The sequence below is a fragment of the Diplotaxodon limnothrissa genome, linkage group LG7 (genome assembly GCF_057381915.1).
Source record: "Diplotaxodon limnothrissa isolate DT_005_m linkage group LG7, D_limnothrissa_male_GT1.1, whole genome shotgun sequence".
NCBI classification, from domain to species: Eukaryota; Metazoa; Chordata; class Actinopteri; order Cichliformes; family Cichlidae; genus Diplotaxodon; species Diplotaxodon limnothrissa.
Window position 1 is genome coordinate 67,009,499 of NC_140602.1, and position 15,223 is coordinate 67,024,721.

The 15,223-nt window shown below is 43.4% G+C and overlaps 1 protein-coding gene across 1 annotated transcript in view; it reads right to left on the reverse strand.

Annotated features, from left to right (window-relative positions):
* znrf1 (zinc and ring finger 1) overlaps nucleotides 1–14,741 on the reverse strand; it is a 68,835-nt gene extending 54,094 nt beyond the window's left edge. Inside the window, exon 1 of the mRNA XM_085358769.1 lies at nucleotides 13,705–14,741. Within this exon, the coding sequence (XP_085214895.1) occupies nucleotides 13,705–14,098 (394 nt within the window). The 5' untranslated portion in view covers nucleotides 14,099–14,741. The remainder of the gene's footprint in view (nucleotides 1–13,704) is intronic.
* Between the last annotated feature and the right edge of the window lie 482 nt (nucleotides 14,742–15,223).

The window sequence follows — 15,223 nt, forward strand, 5'->3', positions numbered from 1 at the left end:
CTATGTGTGCTTTTGTGCCACTTTCACCATCCAGGGTGTCTTTGTGTGTCTCTTTATGGTTGCTTTTTGTCTCTTTGTGGTCATTTTGGGACTCTCTGTTGTCGTTACCAGTACATGTGTGATTATTTTGTCTTTTCTTGGTCATTTCTCGCATCTTATGTTAAAGAACCATTTAACCCAAACCGCACTTCTTTGTAAATTTAGTAAAAATAAAAACACAAAGCCCTCAAACTGTTGTCTGTATCCTTGTAAATCTGTTTCATCATACTTCTGTTTCCTTGCTTCCTCGTTTCATTGTTTTTTCAGCTCATTTTAAAACAATATAGGAGTTATTACATAACCATTTGTGTTCTTTAATATATGAGTTTAGTCAGAGAAACTGAATTTCTTTCTCTTATGTAAGAAAAACAACAATAAGTTAACTTTGCCACAGTTGTAAGGGGAGAAATAAGACTTGCTGCATGTTACATACCTGGATATTAATCTTAACTATTACTCCGACAGAGTGGCCTCTGAACAGAATCGGCTGGTTTTTGGCTGACTGACTGTGAGTGGTTCATGAGCTGTCGCCTTCATAACTGTAACTGCTGCACCGCACACGGCAACAGGATTGTTCCACTCAGTAAACTATGTGGAAAAAAATGCTTGGGCACCGACACTTTACACCTACAGGAGCTCCTCGTTCATGCAAATCCATCCCATGATGCTCCAAGATCAAAACGATGTGCTGATGTTATTGTCAGAGGAGGTTTGGAGGTCTTTAAACTCAGCACTCAGCGTCAACACTCTGTGGGTCCTGAATGGTTTCCCTTTGGAATAATAGCACTCACAGTTGATCGTGGAATATCTAAGAGGGAAAGATTTGCCCCAATACTTTTGCCCATATAGAGCAGCTGTGCAAGCACAGCATATTAATCTGAGAAATAATATTTCTTCTGTGGAACAAAGTGACGTATTTGAAGGCTGTGATTCTCACACAGTGGCTGATAATTAGCTAGTGTCGTCTGTCTCCTCTCCTCATACCTCTGCCAATCAGAATCATCCTGTTTTAACCAACAAACCAACTGCAGGGCTGGTTTGTTGGTTGGCAGGTGACCACACTGAGAGGACAAGTGAAAGAATTACCTGGCATAGTTAACAAGTCCAATCATGGATCTGTTGCTTACATGTTGGAACAGATAACACAATACCACAAAAACATAAAGTTCTGCATGTACCTGTTATCTACTGCTGCATACAGACTAAAGAAATACCATAATTTCACTCACAAAAGCTGACACTCGTGTGTGTACTGTTCCACACAGCAACACCAGAATATTTCAGATCATTTCATTAAAATGCTCCAAAAGGGCCCAACTGTACAAACAAAGCAGTTTGTGACTCACGGAGGATGAAGGGATGAAGCAGACAGCCACCTGTGTCTGACACGTGTCTGTAAGAAGCTCCACCCCCAACACCCCCCCACACAGAGGTGGGAAACATGTAAGATAAAGAGCGTCATGCTGTCATTCAGTTTTTATTTACAAATACTCAATTAGTCTGTGTTTTATTATAGGCACGAAATAAAAATTCCCTTCAAGAAAAACTACACAACTCATGTTTGCTCTCATTTGTATTTCTTAGAGTGAAAACTCAAATCAGCCAAAATCAGATTTGGCAGATCGGACTGTAGGAGGTGCTTCTCTGCTGTTGCCACGCCTATTTTTTCAATACCCTTCCTATTAGTCTAAGCTGAGAGCGGGTCTTGGAACGAACGGTTGTGTGCATGTTTCTGCTTATCACATTTAAATGAAAAAGCACCTCTCCATGAAGGCAACAGCTTCGCTTATGTGCCTGTAATCTAAGAACAATAGCACGCAGACATCCACTCATGAGATGAGTGCAGGGAGGGGGGCTGGGCAGAGGGGTCAGAGGAAATGATGGGGTTGCTGAGTAATTGCTTTGTATTTCAGATGGGTGAGTGAACTCTGAGGCAGGAGATTACATGCAGCGTCGTGAAAAGAGTCATCCTCTAGCCTAGTTTAGGCCAGCTGAGAGAGACATTGAGAGTGTGTGTGTGTGTGTGTGTGTGTGTGTGTGTGTGTGTGTGTGTGTGTGTGTGTGTGTGTGTGTGTGTGTGTGTGTGTGTGTGTGTGAGAGAGAGAGAAAAGCTTTGTTTTCCTGTGTGTTTGTGTCTATTATGAGTGTGTATAACAGTGCAATAGCATTTTTGCAGTATGTGTGCTTGTGGAAGTGTGAAATTGTGTTTTCCTCTGCCCATGGATTTCTACACTCACTGATTTGGGTACGAGTTTACAAACCTTTATTTCATACTTAATAACTCTGCATGTGAACAGCACAGATCTATTGTTAATGGTCAACAATAACAGGGAATATAATCCTGTCAGGACCAATATAGTATGAATGTACATCACTGAAGTTCTGTTTGTAAGTGTGGCGCATGTTCAAAGAGCTAAAAGATCAGAGAAGAGGTGCCTAAGACCCTCTCAGAGAACAAAACAGGCATCAGTGACAACAAACTGTTGAATCCGAAACAGCTTAACTAGCACAAAGGAGGTGAGGTGGAGGTGGGTTGCAAAGCAGCAGAGGCACTAGAAACTGTATGCAGGCTGAAGCAGTTTAGATACTAAACCCAGTATGAGATTTGCGAGTAGAATTTCTTTAAAGTTGGGCTACTAAGAGGCCTGTACGCTCCAGGTGTGCGTTTTAGCATAAACTACATGATTGCAATGTCTTATTCTTCTGTCCTGCCATTTTTACGCAGGCTGCTCTTCCTGACGCAACCTCAAACTGACTTGTGTCTCCTCTAAGGATCAAACTCTGCAGCTTTCACTTGTTACTATACATCAAATAAATCTAATTTTAAATCATCAAAATTACTTTTACATTTTCACGTTATTTGCTTAGCTAGCTAGCATTAGATAATCGAATGTGTTCCATATAAAGATGGGGACGTCCCTGGCAATGAATATATTAGTAAAGGTTTTACACAGCAGACCACCAAACACAATTTGTGAAAAATATTTTTTACTCACCTGTTCTTAATGGAGCTGTTAAAACCAAAAACATAATTTTACAGGATAAATTTTCAGATTTATTTTTTTTTTGGATCAAGCTCCATATGACCAATCAGATCGCTCCATTTGGCAACAAGGGCAGAAGTAGCTCAAAACACACACTGGTAGTGAATTTTCAAACGATATAGAAATAGTAAAATAACACTGTCCTACTTCAGACACACAGATGTGGTCCCAACTCTGTCAACACGAGCTCAAACTGCCCCACTGACATCCTGAAATATGTAAGAAATGCTCCCTGCTGCTGCCTTCTCTGGAGAATTGGATGAACCCAGAATCTTCATTTCATTCTTTTCTTGTGTAGAAAAATCGGGACCAGCTCATCATTGCTTCACATTAACTCAATTTTTTGGGATGTTTTTTAAAACGACACATTTTTTTTACAAAAAAGCAAACCATTTGGTTTGCTTATATGTTACACGACAAATTTACATCCAAAAAATTTGGATGCCGATATAAAAGTCTTATTGAGCTCAGCACTCCAGTAATTCAAATCACTTAAAAGTATTCTTCAAATAAGCAGCCAGCTCATCACTTCTGCTCTTCCCTGTAAGAAATGGGCAAATGAGCCCCTCTGTGGTCTTGGGACATTTGTGAAGCATCTGCAAAGGCCTCTGATTGTACTGAGTTTGTTCCATTGTTTTCTGCCCTGTTCTGTTCAAGCAGGCGATGTAATCAAGCTTTAGAAATGCTTTTCCACTTGCCATTTACCGCTGGGGAATTCGCAGTCAGAGCCGGCAGGGATTAAACTTGCTGGTCAGAAAAAAAGTGCAAATGGTGTATTGATTAAGCACTGATGCTGTATTGAAAGGCTATGCCGATAAAGAGGCAGGAGGGTAGAGGGGAGGCCTGTTGGTCTAAGGATGACTGTGACTCTGACCGATGGATACAGTAATAAAAGGCTCGCCAAAGCGCTAGGCTGTACTGTGAAGTCAGACGTGTTACTTCACTGAGAGATTTGCAAATTTTCTTGTACACCTGTGCCTCACCAAACTTCACATAAAGTCTTTGAATTTGCTTTAGGTGGAGACGCTTCTAACCTATCTATGTCAGTCGAGTAGATAAAGACCACCAACATCCTAACAGGGCCACTGAGCCAAAGCCTCATTATCCATTTTCTTCTGCTTATCCAGTTCAGGGATGGGGGTCTAGTTAATTAATTGTATGACTAATTAATTACTGTTATTATTAAAAGATGTTAAGAAATGTTATAACTATCCCCACGCTCCTCCACAAACATCCATCAGTATCAATATTTATAATAGCTGACAAATTCTAATTTAAAAAGTAAGGATTTCATCCGTGCTCTGAGTGTTGACATTGCACGGCTTGTCCACCAGAGGGCACTCTACTTTTTCCTGCTAGCAACAAGAACAACAACCGGAAGCTTTTTATCAGTAGCCTACCTTTTGTGCTCTTAGCTAAATATTAGTAGGCTATATTTTTCTAACTGCATTCTAAACTTTTTTGCACTACACCTAATTCAAGTTCAAAATTCTCCACCAATTTCAGATTCAATATCGGCGTTTATGGATGTCATAACTTGGGTTTTAGTTGTGCTACCGCTATAGTACACAGATGAGAGCAGCATGAGTGTAAAAATGGGGACTGAATAGTTAAACTGTCTTTATTCGTCACAACATTTCCTGCGCTCTCTCTCTGCTGTCCTTCAGTTACATCACGCTGACATCTCACAACAATGAACAGATTTATTCTTTTCTGTCCGTTTCCTTTAATGATTCATTCAGTCTGGTGTGCCTCTCTTCTGGCCTCGCCATTCTGTCACATCTGTCTGTTTTTTTGACATATTAATTACAGACACTCCAGCATTAAAGGAAGGTCTCCAAGTTCAAACCCTTTTCAAACTGTTCGGCCTTTCATGCTTCTCACTGGCAGCAGATGTGGAACGTTGGAAGTAATGAAAGCAATTAAGAACTGAAGAAAGCCTTTTACATACAAGACCAAAGCGAAGCAGAAAAAAACACAAGTGTTATGAAACAAGACTGGTTTCTGTTACTTAACTTTTGCAGGCCACATTTTTATGTCCATAAAAAACCGTTTCTGCCTTGGATACGTCGGAGTGAACACAAAATGCATTTTTCCCCAACTTACTTACTTAAATATTAATATTCAAATTGTATCCGTGCTAACTTATGCAACACTTTGCACTTTTCACATGAAAAAAAAAACAAATTATTATCCATTGTTGAACTTTAAATTATTGTAACTGTATTGTACATGCATACATGGCTTAGCATCTTCCTAAAATCCAACCTTAATCAGACTATAAAACATCAAAAAGGTGATCTGTGACATGTTTGAATGACCTAAAATCCAACCCCACAAATATTGATTGAGAAAAGCTGATATTATAAGCACTTTTCAGCTATTTTTAAATATATGAAGCCATTAAACAGCTATCAAAATCTGCTTTGAAGTTTGCAGGATCACTTCTTCTTTAAACATGAAACACTTCATCACGCCGCTTGTTACTGAATATCCAAATACCCGCTGCAGACACAACACAGCAGTTCCTCGCTGTGGGGTCCGACTCGCACAGATGCCCGTTGCCATGTGTTCTGTCAGCAGAAGGCTAGTGAGATGAAGCTGCTGCAAAAACATGAATGAACGTTGTAAAAATCCCCAAATCCAGACTCAAGCAGAAGCCACGTGATGCGGCTCAGCGTGTGGCCTGTTTGACCTCCACCTGCTGGGGACCGAACATGGATGCGAGGATGAAGCAACCTAACGCGATCTTGAGGCAAGATGTGAGGCGAGGTCATATTAAAATGCAATTGCAAAGCTCGTACTGGACTGTGTCATGATAAACATTAGCCTGGATCTCTTAGCATCTGAATAGCTCAGCGCACACACACACACACACACACACACACACACACACACACACACACACACACACACACACACTTTTGCGTTATCACTGGCCTTTACTTGAATTTCAAAGACACAATCTGTTCTCCCTTGTGATGATGATTTTGAGGCTGGAGTTGCTCTCCCCCTGCGCTCGCTCTCTACCGTGTTCACAAACACACACCGACCTCCCAAGGGCAAAGGGATGGAGGCACGTGTGGCCTGTCTGATTAACAGACATTTTCCACAGCAGATGTGTTTTCATCGAAGGATAAAACAAGGATTTGTGTATGTAGACGTATAGATACTGTTTGACCCTGTTGTGGAAGGTTTCCATGAAATAAAGCCTGCAGACGTGCGGTGAGCGATAGCTAACATTCTTTAATCAAAACACACAAAGAACAGACAACCAAGCCTGTGGAGAGCCTACATGACCGCGGGACAGACGATCAGCAGAGTCTCCCTGAGTCTAACATGGCTCTCAGTTAAATACCTTCTTCAGGAACAAAAGGCAGTACACAGCTGTTTCACACCTTAAGGTTCACACTCCCTTGCTACCTCCCAGAGTCCTCGAAGAGACAAAAGACTCTACCTGTGGAGCTGTCTGCTTCCCCCAACTTCCTTACTGGACCCCCACCATTTGTCTTACTGTGTGAGTGTGAGACATGTTAAAGTCCAGTGGCACCAAGACATCATACAATAAAATAATGTGATTAATACATAAGTAAAAGAAATTCCTATACAATCCTTAGAGGGACAAAGTGAGGATTGCTACTTCAGTCCCAGGTTGATACCAAAGGTAGTAGAGGTGGCGCACAGACATGTTTGTCCTTGTAATAAAAAAGGTGACTTATCTAAGTAGCTAAAAGGACCGAAAGGACATCCCAGCACTGTCGTTGGCTATTTTGTAAAATAATGATGACATCTGCATCTCTGGACATTTGTACAAGGAGCCCAAACTTCAAATGAGCTTCCAAATGTGGTAAAGCAGAGCCCTCATATAAAAAGAGGCAAGTGATTCAAGGAATCTATGGAAGGATTCTTATATTTACATCTGTATTAACCATTAATCCTGTTGCACTGGCACAGGGGCACCGTAGTGTCTTCAAACGTTCTCTTGTACTTCAGCAACGTCTATACAGCAAATCTGACAGCAGATTCATAGAGAGCAACAAACAAATCATAAACTGTCTGTTTTAAAAAGATGGTCAGTCCGTTCTGGCGAACTCGATCGAGCTTTTCCAAGTCGCACCTGTGGCTCTTATGTTTTCGTCTCAGACGCCTAAACAGACCTGATTTGCAGAAGATATTCCTTCAAAGCCCATTTTATTATTGCATCTGTGTAATGCTACAGTTAAGCTTCATAATAAAAAAATTTAAGTAATCCATTTTACCAAGAAATGTGGCATTTTCATGGTCCACAAAAGCCACAAATGAGCATTCGTTTGAAGTGTGAGTATTTTTATCTGCTCTGGTATTTAAGAGTTTCCCTGTTGTTTTGGAAAAAAAAATTTTTTTCTAAATCATCGCTGAAGGATCATAAAGTGTGTTTGAAGAAGAACATGTACATGAGCTGATGCTGCACAGAGTTCGACATAACTTGGTGATTTTGTAATGGAGCAAATCAGTCTAACGAGATCAGCCGACAGTCTGCTCTTTGTCTTTAACCCAAACCTGTTAACACCATGAACACCATGAAAACTATATATATATTTCTGCTGCTCCTGCACTGCGTTATTTTTACTTTAAAAATTACTCTTTTGTCCATATTTGTCCACGAAATCAAAACAAAGTAACTCATGTTCTGTCAGAACTGCTACTTTTCACCTGCATCACAATCTTTTTAATTCAGCTTTATTTATATAGCAGAAAATCACAACAACAGAGTTTGTGAGGTTGATGTCGGTGTGAGAGGAAACTTAGCAAAGCTAACAATGACGTGAAATTTGAGAAAATTGACACAACTACAGTGGGGCAAAAAAGTATTTAGTCAGCCACCGATTGTGCAAGTTCCCCCACCTAAAATGATGACAGAGGTCAGTAATTTGCACCAGAGGTACACTTCAACTGTGAGAGACAGAATGTGAAAAAAAAATCCATGAATCCACATGGTAGGATTTGTAAAGAATTTATTCGTAAATCAGGGTGGAAAATAAGTATTTGGTCAATAACAAAAATACAACTCAATACTTTGTAACATAACCTTTGTTGGCAATAACAGAGGTCAAACGTTTACTATAGGTCTTTACCAGGTTTGCACACACAGTAGCTGGTATTTTGGCCCATTCCTCCATGCAGATCTTCTCGAGAGCAGTGATGTTTTGGGGCTGTCGCCGAGCAACACGGACTTTCAACTCCCGCCACAGATTTTCTATGGGGTTGAGGTCTGGAGACTGGCTAGGCCACTCCAGGACTTTCAAATGCTTCTTACGGAGCCACTCCTTTGTTGCCCGGGCGGTGTGTTTTGGATCATTGTCATGTTAGAAGACCCAGCCTCGTTTCATCTTCAAAGTTCTCACTGATGGAAGGAGGTTTTGGCTCAAAATCTCACGATACATGGCCCCATTCATTCTGTCCTTAACACGGATCAGTCGTCCTGTCCCCTTGGCAGAAAAACAGCCCCATAGCATGATGTTTCCACCCCCATGCTTCACAGTAGGTATGGTGTTCTTGGGATGCAACTCAGTATTCTTCTTCCTCCAAACACGACGAGTTGAGTTTATACCAAAAAGTTCTACTTTGGTTTCATCTGACCACATGACATTCTCCCAATCCTCTGCTGTATCATCCATGTGCTCTCTGGCAAACTTCAGACGGGCCTGGACATGCACTGGCTTCAGCAGCGGAACACGTCTGGCACTGCGGGATTTGATTCCCTGCCGTTGTAGTGTGTTACTGATGGTGACCTTTGTTACTTTGGTCCCAGCTCTCTGCAGGTCATTCACCAGGTCCCCCCGTGTGGTTCTGGGATCTTTGCTCACCGTTCTCATGATCATTTTGACCCCACGGGATGAGATCTTGCGTGGAGCCCCAGATCGAGGGAGATTATCAGTGGTCTTGTATGTCTTCCATTTTCTGATGATTGCTCCCACAGTTGATTCTTTCACACCAAGCTGCTTGCCTATTGTAGATTCACTCTTCCCAGTCTGGTGCAGGTCTACAATACTTTTCCTGGTGTCCTTCGAAAGCTCTTTGGTCTTGGCCATGGTGGAGTTTGGAGTCTGACTCTTTGAGGCTGTGGACAGGTGTCTTTTATACAGATGATGAGTTCAAACAGGTGCCATTCATACAGGTAACGAGTGGGGGACAGAAAAGTGTCTTACAGAAGACGTTACAGGTCTGTGAGAGCCAGAGATTTTCCTTGTTTGAGGTGACCAAATACTTATTTTCCACCCTGATTTACGAATAAATTCTTTACAAATCCTACCATGTGAATTCATGGATTTTTTTTTCACATTCTGTCTCTCACAGTTGAAGTGCACCTCTGGTGCAAATTACTGACCTCTGTCATCATTTTAGGTGGGGGAACTTGCACAATCGGTGGCTGACTAAATACTTTTTTGCCCCACTGTAGTTCATTTTAATAACGACTAACTCGATTTAGCGATAGCGCCACAAATAAGTAAAAACCTGTGTCCAAACACAAGGACGGGATGGGCGCAGCTTTTTACTTATAAAAACTAGTGCGAGGTAATCGTAGCTTGGATCCATGTGCTTCCCAGACTGTATGTAATACTGTAGAAGCAGCTCTAAACATTTAGAGTGACAGCCTGCAGGAAAAACCCAAAGTTCTACACCACGCTCACAGCTGGGAGCTGCCCCCTGGGGGAGCTGCAGACTTGTTCTGATAACACTTTAAATTAGCATTCCCAGCAGCAATCATTGCAGTCATGTCAATAAATAAATAGTGTATACCATAAACTTTATATTTAAATATTTTCCTTCCTAAATTTGAGCTGTAAAACAGATACAGATACATGAGCAATATGGTGAGCTGATAAAACATGTTTTCCCATCACTATGTTGTAACTGCGCCTCCCTGACAGCAGTTTTTAAATACACACAGAGGCTTGTTAAAATTCAGTTGCATCCGTCTTTTGCCTAGAATACAACAGAAGAAGGACGGGCAGAGCGTTTATCGTGACAGAGAGGATGTTGGGATTGGGTGAGATGGAGGCAGATGAGCCCAAAGGTGCAGAAACATGAAGACTACAGACACAGCAAACACCGGCCACTAAGAAAAAACACATATTCCACTCCCCAACCAGTTGCCAAGTGGTTGCTGCAAAGAGCGTGCTGCACCGCTGCAACCAATGCATTTGAAAAGGCGGAACTTTTATTTTCAAAAGCAAACTTCTCCGTTTCTGCTTTCACACTTTTAAGAGATTTCAACCTGCTTGACATGTTGTCATTTTCCATACTGACTGCTGCCAACTGCAGCAATCTGCAGGCAGCCTTGTACACCTCTTTAGTACCAAATTAATGGCAGCAACCTCCAGCCACGCACCAACCAGTCACAGCCATTTTTCCCTACAGACCAGCGGCTGCGTGTGAGGCCTTTGATTACAGACAGCAAGGTGAGACGCACTGCTTTGAACATTAAGATTTAATTGTGATGTTTTTGTCACCCTGCTGTTTTCAAAGAAAGAGAATCTGCTAGATGGGGTCGACCTCAGGTAATTAGAGTAATAAATCCTTTATGCTGTCTGATTTCAAGGGCAGTTCTTTTGATTGCTGGAATGGTTCAAGGCTTTTGGTAATAAATGTGCAGAGAAAGGAAGAAAACAAATCATACTGTGCAAAATAATGTTATGTAGTTACACTACTAGGACTATAGTATTATGTAGCATGATGCTACGTGCTAACAGCTTAATTGAACTTTAGGATGTGGTCTGATGAGAGTCCTGATCAGAACGACGGTGTAACGGTTTCCGAGCTGCGTGATTACATAAAGCATCTGTGCACGACGGGAATAAACACAAATTCCCACCTGACAAAAAAGTTCCTGCTAACCTTTGAAAACAAGTTGTGACCAAAGATTTTCAGGTCAATGAATAAATGAGAATAAAAGCTAAAAAAGCAGGCGACAGTGATCTTTTGATCTTGTCTATTAAATACAGACAGTTTCACGCATGGTTTTGGCTGACGGTGAAAAGCTCAGTGACGCTGATCATTTTGAACCGGGATGGACTTTTTCTGACAGATTACGGGCGTTTTCTTGCCGGGGCCCTTTGCGGTGGCACCCCACTGTGCGCTCGCAGTGGAAATAAATGAGGGTCCTGGATTTTCTGACACAGCTCTATTGTGGTTCTAAATGCAGCCAAGAAAAACACCCAGAATAAAACCCAGCCGAGAAAAGTTATAAACCAAAAGCCGTGCTAAAGCGTAGACAGATGAAAAATAGCAAAACTTGCAACAAAAGCAACCAGTTTTTTTATTACAGCATTAAAACGGTGACATTTTGGTCAGAGCTGCCTTCCTCACATGCTAGTTTGCAACCTTCGTGTCACTTTTTCTGCCGTTTTGTAGTTGGAGCTGTTTTCTGACTCGGATAATTTTGCATGTTTCTGCAGCTCTTTGCATCTACCCTGCATCTCTTCAGAGTCACGTTACATTGTGTTATGGAAGTTTGGGATCTGTCTGTAGCTGTCATGCATCTCTTTTTAAATACTCTCCATCTCTCTATCATGATTTCTGCCTTCTCTATGAGCATTTTGTATGTTCGAGGCTTTTTTACATCTCTTTATGGCATTTTTGCATCTCTTTATAGTTATTGTCCATATCTTTGTAACTGTTTCTACTTTCTGTATTGATGCTTTGCATCTCTATTTTGAGCTTATTTGTAGCTGTGGGCGTTTTATTTTTCTGTGCATTCGTTTTGTGTCTCTTTGCATATCTTTATGGTTATTTTGCATCTCATTATGGACATCTTATTTCTCTCTGTAGCTATTATGCACAGTCTCTTTATTGACGTTTTGTATTTTTGCATAACTTTATGTTTATGGTTGTTTTGTTTCTCCTTTCTCCAGTGATTTTGCATCTCTTTATGGACACTTTGGACCTCTTTGTGGTTTTTTGTGGTGGACTAATGGACCTATGTTCCCCTTAGCCTTGTGCACAGCAGGCCCTTCAGTAATCCTTCCATTCTTTATTGTAATGGTGAATGTACTGGTGTGAGTCATAAGCTTAACTTGGTGAACTCTACAGAAACCCAATAGATCTGCTGAAAATCAAAGGTTGTTCAGCCGTGACCATGCTTCTGCTTCCTGTCTGTTTAATATTTACATATTTTTGCTCATTTCTCCAGTTTTACACTCCGATCCTCCAACCTGGTTATGAGAGCACATTGGAGTCACCGGACAATGTAGGCCAGGTGCAAACAACATGTATACTGACATCCAACTTGTTATTCTCTTTCCATGAGCCGGTCAGAGCGCTGATAATGAGAGCCTGGGGACCAGGCTGAGGCTGCTTTGTGTAATGGAGAGAAGACAGTGTTTATAAGGTTCCTCAATTACTTATTAAATATTTGAATACACAAAGTTATACTACATCCAAAGATGGATATGTGGCTAAGCGTTGTTTCTGGTGGGTAAGGTTGGCTCCCTAAACCCCCAGACGTTTGCACTTGTATTTAAAAAAGATGACTCAGTTTGTGCAGTTCATACTACTAATCAACTGAAATCACATTTGTTATGTATGGTCATAAATCACGTATAACCAATGTGATTTGGTCATAAACTCAAATGAGTTTGACATGGCAGGTCTACACAGCTTATAATGTTACATGACCAGCTGTAAAATAATAATGATGATAACAATAAATTGTGTTTTAACACCACTGAAAGCGGTGAGATTGGCATTTCTAAGTGCAAATTACCCTCTAAGATTTCAGAAGGATCAGATTTATGTGCCAGCTGATTCTCTTTTCGTCTCTGAAGTGCTGCTGTTCCTTCTAAGCGCCACAGGAAACAGCCAAACTGATATTCTCTGTGAGTGTGAGGAGGCGCCCGACATCAGACCTACATATACCTGTGAGTGTGCAGCTGTGTTCAGGCGCACACAGACATATTGTGCAGGGTGGTAAGCCGATGATGAGCATGAACAGCCCTCTCAGCCCTTCCTCCCCCCCATCCATCCATCCTCCCTCCCTCTCTCCCCTATAATCGCTGGGCTAATTCACCCAGCCAGATTTGGCAACAGGCTTATTAGAGTCATTTCACACAACAAGCAATGACCTACGCAGACGGCGCAGCGGTGACTATGTTCTCCCCAAAACATCCGCACACAGAAATGAGCTTTAAACACATTTCATCACCAATGATGAAACATCGACATCTCCAGTTTCTTGCTGAAAAAATTCATCCCAGTGCCCCAGATTTTTTTTCCCTACAGCCAGCGGAGAGAACGTGAAGCACAACATGTTTTCCATACAGGGCAGTCTTATTTTTCTCAGACAAAAGCCTCCTTTCTGCTTGTTTCTGAGTGCGTCCTCGGGCTTAACTTCCCCGTGATTGCGGTGAAATTTATGGGCACCGCATTGGTGTCGTTCAGCAGCCTACCTGCAGGTAAACAAGGTAGGTGTCTGGCAGTAGGAGCAGGTGTCCGTGGGAATGTGTTCGTGCTTTTTTGTGTGATGATTAATCCGTCAGCCGTCCCCCGAATATCTGCTGGTTAACAGTGTGTGTGTGTGTGTGTGTGTGTGTGTGTGTGTGTGTGTGTGTGTGTGTGTGTGTGTGTAGCCTGCAGACCTTACCGCTGTGCGCGCTGAACCAGCGGGGTGCGATGTGCAGGGGCAAGGTGTCAGCCAGCGACCCCCGGGACCCCAGATACAGCACCCCGTCCGTGTGGTGCCCTCCGCCCCCAGTGTCCTGGTAGCCGGTCCCGTGAGGGGCCGCGGTAGTGCCCCCTGACCCCCCTCCGGCTCGATCCGAGTCCGTTCCTCTTGGGGTGTAGAAGCCGAAGGGCACGGCGGGACTGTGTTCGATGCCCATCCCAGCCACGGAGCTCACCGAGCGGCTCCGCAGGCCCATGGTGCCGCTCGGCCGGTAGTGACCAAAGTGGGCCGAGGGTGGCACCGCGCTGTCATCCGTAGAGACACCAGGAAAAGCACCCCGGGGCCGCCCCGCCGTGCTCTGCTTTCCCCCCATCCAAAGCGGGGAGAGGAGTGGGTGGGGGTTCTGGGTGGGTACAGGAGGGGGCTCGGCTCGATCCGCAGAGGGCAGGCTGTGCCCCCCTCCCCTCGCTCCTGTCTGTCTGTCGGCCTGCCTGCCTGCCTATCCGTCCGTGTGTGTCGGCAGGCTCGTCAGCTCTGACTCTCCGCAGACGCAACAGCCCGTTTCCCTGCTGAGCGGAACATGAGCCAGCCCTGACGTCTGGATTCACCTCACCCGCACACACCACCGGGAGGAACGAGCGGAGAGCGTTTGACTGACGCCGAAATCCGCGCTCCGCGAACAGATGCGCGCGCTGCGCTGCTGCCCTGCTGTCCCGGCTGGTTAACGCGGCTGTCTCATCGCAGGCGGCCGGCCCGGATCACAGCAGCGCCGCAGTGTTCCCTCCGCTGCTCTGCCCTCATCTGATCTCAGACATCGTGACAACTGTTGCTGTCTGTCTGACCGCCAGCAAAACGACGGTCTGTCTCTGACACACACACGCGCGCACACACACAAATAAATGACGTCGTCCGTCCGGTCTGGTGGGCTCGCTTTTTTTCCCACCCCCCGGAGATCGGGGTCACAGTGAAGCCGCTCCCCTGCGCTCAGATCGGCGCTCCGCTCCTCTCCGCTCCGCCTCAGCCGCTGCTGCTGCTGCTGGCCAGACAATGGACGCGCTTAGTGCGCAGGCTCGGATCATAAATACAGACAGTATGGGAGACAGATGCACGCCGTTTCTAATTCCCCGACATGGGATTGGCCTGTTTTTCTTTCTTTTTTTTCACATGTTGGATTATGGGGCATTTTAGGACAGGACAGGTGTGACGGCGGTGGAGGGGGAACGCACCAGGTAGCCGAAAGAAAAAGCAAACAAACAAAGGAAACAAAAGAACTGACATAAAAATACACAAAGACAGAATAATTTTAAACTGCTCTGATCGCTCGTTAGTTATCGTCCAGTATCTGTCCTGTCACAGATATATCGGCTCTAGCTATGAAGTTTCTACATTATCAGACAGTCACTTTATGGTTATCGTGGTATCGTGCTGGATTTTGGACGAATTGAGGAATAACTATCTATATGAGAAATTAAAAAATGTCACGAAACAGTCTGAAAAT